This window comes from Galeopterus variegatus, unplaced genomic scaffold (assembly GCF_000696425.1).
Source record: "Galeopterus variegatus unplaced genomic scaffold, G_variegatus-3.0.2 Scaffold823, whole genome shotgun sequence".
Lineage (NCBI taxonomy): Eukaryota > Metazoa > Chordata > Mammalia > Dermoptera > Cynocephalidae > Galeopterus > Galeopterus variegatus.
Genome location: NW_007726934.1, coordinates 193,683 through 199,134, shown reverse-complemented (window position 1 = coordinate 199,134; position 5,452 = coordinate 193,683). Strand labels below are relative to the sequence as shown.

Here is a 5,452-nt window from a genome sequence, read left to right as displayed (position 1 = left end):
GGGACCGGCAACGGGATCGCAGCCCTTGGTGATGCTCCCGCGCCTCGCTCAGCCAGTGAGCGGGAACCGGTCTGTATGTGGGATCCGAACCCTCGGCGGGAGTGCCGCCGCGCTTCCCAAGCGGCGCACTATAGCAGTGCGCCACCGGGCCGGCCCGACAACACTTATTTTTTACATCATTCTAGGTGATAAGGTTTTTACTGTAATAGGCTTATCCCCTTGCACCTAGTGTGGTCAGTTTTTTGGAGGGAAGTTTGGAGAGAAAATGTTGGCATCCCCTATGTACAGAAACTTTCCTCTGTTTTCTTTAAGGTACGTCTGCACATGATGTGTGCCACACACCCCAATATAGTTCAGATTATGGAAGTGTTTGCCAACAGTGTACAGTTTCCTCATGAGTCCAGCCCCAGGTAAGATCAAACGGGATCTTCATGTGCCCACATGTAGGCCAAAGTGAAGCAGTCTTCCTCTCTTTTATGTACTCTCTCTCCCTTCCTCTTGTTCTCCCTCCTTTCCTCTCCCCTTCCTTTTCCTTTCCGCAGCTCCCTTCCTTTCCCCCTCTCCCCTTCCTTCTCTCTCTCTTTGTATTTTGGAAAATTTCAAAGATTTCTAAAAGCAGACAGTTATGTAATGAATCGCCAAGTACTCATCATCAGCCTCAACAGTTACCATCTTTTTTCACTATCTCACGGCCAATCTGGTTTCACCTATACCCCACCTACTCTCCTAGCCCTCCTGATTATTTTGATTACCTTTTCTTTTTAATAAAAGCATTTAATGTGGAATTTAAACAGATTCTATTTCAAATCAGTGAATGGGGCCCAAATGTTATTCTAGGCAAAGTCTTACAGGTTGATATAGAAAAAGCCCTTATTGCTTCATCTGACTTTTCTTTTAAAGGAAGAGATCAACATTATTTTTTAGCTGCCAAATGCTTGGCAAGCACATTGAGTGGCATTATAAGTCTCTTCTAGGGAATTCAGTATTAAATAAGGTATGATTTCTTTTGGGAGACTAAGATGTAAACCCATCATCATAGCAACGAGTAGGCACTAAAAAGAGGAATCTGTAAAATACCGAGAGCTTACAAAGAAGGGGAACTGCTAACTGTAGTCTGGGAGGTGAGGTGTCTCCCATAGGCTGTGTGGAGGCCAGGACTTGAAGGGAAGGTAGGAATTTTCCAGGTGGAGAAAGATGGAATTTTAAAAATAAATGGGAATTAAATGATTATTTTTCACAACTGTGCTCTGTTGGTGAAAGCATTTGTATGGAAGTTGGAGGCATTTATATCAATGGTAATCAAAATTCACAGATTTTTTTTGAGAACATGAGAATTTTTGCTCTTATTTAGTAGTTATGTTCCTCTTGATATAGGAAGTGATTACATACTTTGTAGGTGAGATAGCTTTAGGTCAGCTCCTTGATGTTTCAGGGGTTTTTTTGTTTGTTTTTTTGTTTTTGTTTTAACTTAACAAAATCAAATGCTTTCAAACAGGGCTCGACTCTTAATTGTAATGGAGATGATGGAAGGGGGAGAGCTATTTCACAGAATCAGCCAGCACCGGCACTTTACAGAGAAGCAAGCCAGCCAAGTAACAAAGCAGGCAAGTTAACCCCAGGTACCAAACTGCCAACAGTGTTGGTTAACTAGCACAATTTCATTGGGGGGAATAAAAGAAAGCTTAAAGAAAGCTCTATTTGACTTCTTATTGCCTGCTTTGTTATGTAATCAGAAAAGATGTCTTGACAGGAGAAATGTGACCCCCTTTATACTTGGTAGGGGGGCTACTGTATTTGTAATTGGTTGTCAGCTGTTTCCTGAGGTCTATTGTGAGATTAAACAAACTCTGGAAGGAAGGTAATCTTAACTCCTTTGGGGACTGTAGATATCTTTAGACATATAGCTTCCCAGCACTGTTGCTAGACTTTGGGATAAAATGCTACTGATACCACCCGAAAGATTGTATGGTATAAAAATATGTTCTAAGACAATTTATACATAAGATGCATCTTGCATATGAGTCACCTTTCTCTCATTTCTTCAGATTTTAATAATATTCTAAGATCTTTGCAATTTTGGGCTATTCCTGGTTATATTCTTTTTTTTTTTTTCCCCCTTTTTTGTGGCTGGCCAGTATGGGGATCCAAACCCACGACCTTGGTGTTATAAGGCTGTGTTCTAACCAACTAAGCTAACTGGCCAGCCCTATTCTATTTTGACATCACATTTTATTGCTATAGAAATGATTTATGTCACGAGCAATACTAGGAATCCAACTGGTAATAACCTCTTGAGGTGAAAAACTAAACCCTCAAGGCTTACCTTCAGACCGAGCAAGCAAGGCAAAGAAAAGCAGGAAGCACAGCCCAATTAGTTCTTAATTAAAAAGTTCTTTCAAATTTTCCATGAGCCTCAAGGATTTTTGGATGCCTTCTTTCTGATAGGGAGGAACTGGTATTTGGATTGCTGAAATTCCCATACTGAAAGTTGAAGAACAGGTAGAATCTGTTCTTTTTTATTTGATTTTAAAAATTACACCTTTCATTTTTCAAGTATTAGGACTAAAGGATGAACTCTGACGATCTTCTGTAAAACAAAAACCCTTTAAATCCACACAAACAGGCAACATTTTCAACAAGCAGGGTGAGCAAACTGGAACCTCAGTTGGAAAAATACAGTCAGCTGATTTCCTGTATGCAGAGCTAGCTGTTCTGCTCCCTGGAGAGTGCAGCTCTCTTCTGAGCCAGGCGATCCTGCAAGCCCTGCTGTGGGAATCCCACCCTGCTGAAGACTGCCCAGATTAGTGTTGCCTCTGCAGTGCCTGCCACGCCTCAGATGTGTGAAAGTGGGAGCATTTCATTTTCCCCATTTCTTACAGGATTTAAACCATCAGTCTGTTCTAAGACTTATTTTACTGTCGTATTTTTCTCTGTTTAACAAAATACAGGTTGCAGTTAAACTGAGCTTAATTCGTTTTCTATTTCTTGGTATCTGAAGTCTTAATTTTAAATTGAAATTGACCTGTCCTAATTGACTTGATGAAAGCTTGTTTTTGTTTTTTTTTTTAACATCTTGAGTGCTCTACACCAGGAGTATTAAAGATTGATCTTTTCTAAGAGTTGGTTGTTCCACTGTGTCCTTTTTCAGATAGCTTTGGCTCTACAGCATTGTCACTTGTTAAACATCGCACACAGAGACCTCAAGCCTGAAAATCTGCTTTTCAAGGATAACTCTTTGGTGAGAAGACTTGCTTTTCTGCATTTTAGTGCTGCCACTCTTACCACAGTTCAAGAGTGGGTGTGTTTGTGGTTGGAATGCTCATGGTGAAGGAGCTTTAAGCCAAAGTACTTCTAACAGCTTATTTCTTTCACCTGTTCCCTGGCTAGAGGCTCCGAGAAATTGTACTGTACCCCTGGCATTGATAATTTTGTATGATATTGAAATGTATTTGTGGGACTTATGATTTGGGGTATTATTTGGAGGGACTTTGAGAAAGGGCAGAAATGTATATGCTGTTATATATTACATTGAAACATAGTTTCATTTGCTGCTAACCCTGATCTGGCATGCTTTCCCCTTCAGCCCTGCCTTCTGTCCCCTCTCCCATGTCCCACCAAATAAGTTGTTCTGGGTATGGTGACACTTATGGTTGATGCTGAGTGAAGCAGTGCCTTGCACTGATGAGAGGTGTTGGGCCCTTAATATGAAGGGGCCGTAGGCTAAGACCTGGATTTTAGTGCTGCCTTTACAAGTTATAAAACAAGGCTAACTATGTGAGTGGGTAGAAATATCTTACATCTGTATTACTGAGAACAATTCCTCAATATGAATCATTGTCTCCAGACCTGGGGACATGTTATTCATAGGCTCAGGTCTCAGCCAGAAACTTGTGAGAGCTCAGGGTAACATGTCTTGCACCTGGATTTTCCTTTAATGTTTACTGGGGACTCTGGAGAGGTGACTCTCATTTGTTTTATTTCAGGATGCTCCAGTGAAGTTATGTGACTTTGGATTTGCCAAAATTGACCAAGGTGACTTGATGACACCCCAATTCACCCCTTATTATGTAGCACCTCAGGTAAGCATGTGCTCTTTCTGCCCTAAGATAGATCACAACGCTGCATATAGATTCACATTCCTTCTATTCTACAGCTCAAGTAGACATGTATTACAGATGTGAGGGGGAGAACTCAGCTTCAGAAACCTACAGATTCCTTTGTTAGCTGTAGACATTTTATTCTTTTAAAATCAAATCTATTGGGATCCCTGTACTGGCCACCCACCAGAAAAATAAAATAAAATCTGTTGAGGTATGATTTAGAGGTATGATTTATATACAATTAAATACTCCTACTTCAAGTATAGTTTTTTTTGTTTGTTTGTTTGTTTTTTTAAAGATGACCGGTAAGGGGATCTTAACCCTTGACTTGGTGTTGTCAGCACCACGCTCTCCCAAGTGAGCTAACCGGCCATCCCTATATAGGGATCCGAACCTGTGGCCTTGGTGTTATCAGCACCACACTCTCCCAAGTGAGCCACGGGCCGGCCCTTGTTTGAGTTTTGACAGATACCATGTTGGTCTATTCCACATGACCACCATCACAGTGAAGATACAGAACATTTCCATCGCTTTGCAAGCTGCCTTGTGCCCCTTGGCAGTCAGTCCCCTCCCAACTTAACCTCTGGCTCCGGGCAACTGCTGATTTGCTTTCTGTCACTGTTGATTAGTTTTGCCTATTGTAGAATTTCATAAAAATGAAATCATGAACTTTTTCATTTCTTCTGCTCAGCATGTTTTTGAGATACATACTTGTTGTTGCATGTATCAGTAGTTAGTTCTTTTTTATTGCTAGATATACCGGTAAGGGGATCTTAACCCTTGACTTGGTGTTGTCAGCACCACGCTCTCCCAAGTGAGCTAACCGGCCATCCCTATATAGGGATCCAAACCTGTGGCCTTGGTGTTATCAGCACCACACTCTCCCAAGTGAGCCACGGGCCGGCCCTTGTTTGAGTTTTGACAGATACCATGTTGGTCTATTCCATATGACCACCATCACAGTGAAGATACAGAACATTTCCGTCGCTTTGCAAGCTGCCTTGTGCCCCTTGGCAGTCAGTCCCCTCCCAACTTAACCTCTGGCTCCGGGCAACTGCTGATTTGCTTTCTGTCACTGTTGATTAGTTTTGCCTATTGTAGAATTTCATAAAAATGAAATCATGAACTTTTTCATTTCTTCTGCTCAGCATGTTTTTGAGATACATATTTGTTGTTGCATGTATCAGTAGTTAGTTCTTTTTTATTGCTAGATAGTATTCTATTATATGGCTAATCCACATTTGTTTTTCCATTCAGGGACTGATGGCCATTTTGGGTTGTTTCCCATGTTTGGCTACTATGAATAAAGCTGTTAGGAACATTGATTTACAAGTTTTTTGTTTTTTTTTTTT

The 5,452-nt window shown here is 41.0% G+C and overlaps 1 protein-coding gene across 1 annotated transcript in view; it reads left to right on the top strand.

Annotated features, from left to right (window-relative positions):
• MAPKAPK5 (mitogen-activated protein kinase-activated protein kinase 5) overlaps positions 1–5,452 on the top strand; it is a 41,040-nt gene that overhangs the window by 13,237 nt on the left and 22,351 nt on the right. The window contains exons 4-7 of the mRNA XM_008572704.1: positions 313–410; positions 1,496–1,604; positions 3,149–3,238; positions 3,984–4,079. Coding sequence (XP_008570926.1) covers positions 313–410; positions 1,496–1,604; positions 3,149–3,238; positions 3,984–4,079 — 393 coding nt within the window. The remainder of the gene's footprint in view (positions 1–312; positions 411–1,495; positions 1,605–3,148; positions 3,239–3,983; positions 4,080–5,452) is intronic.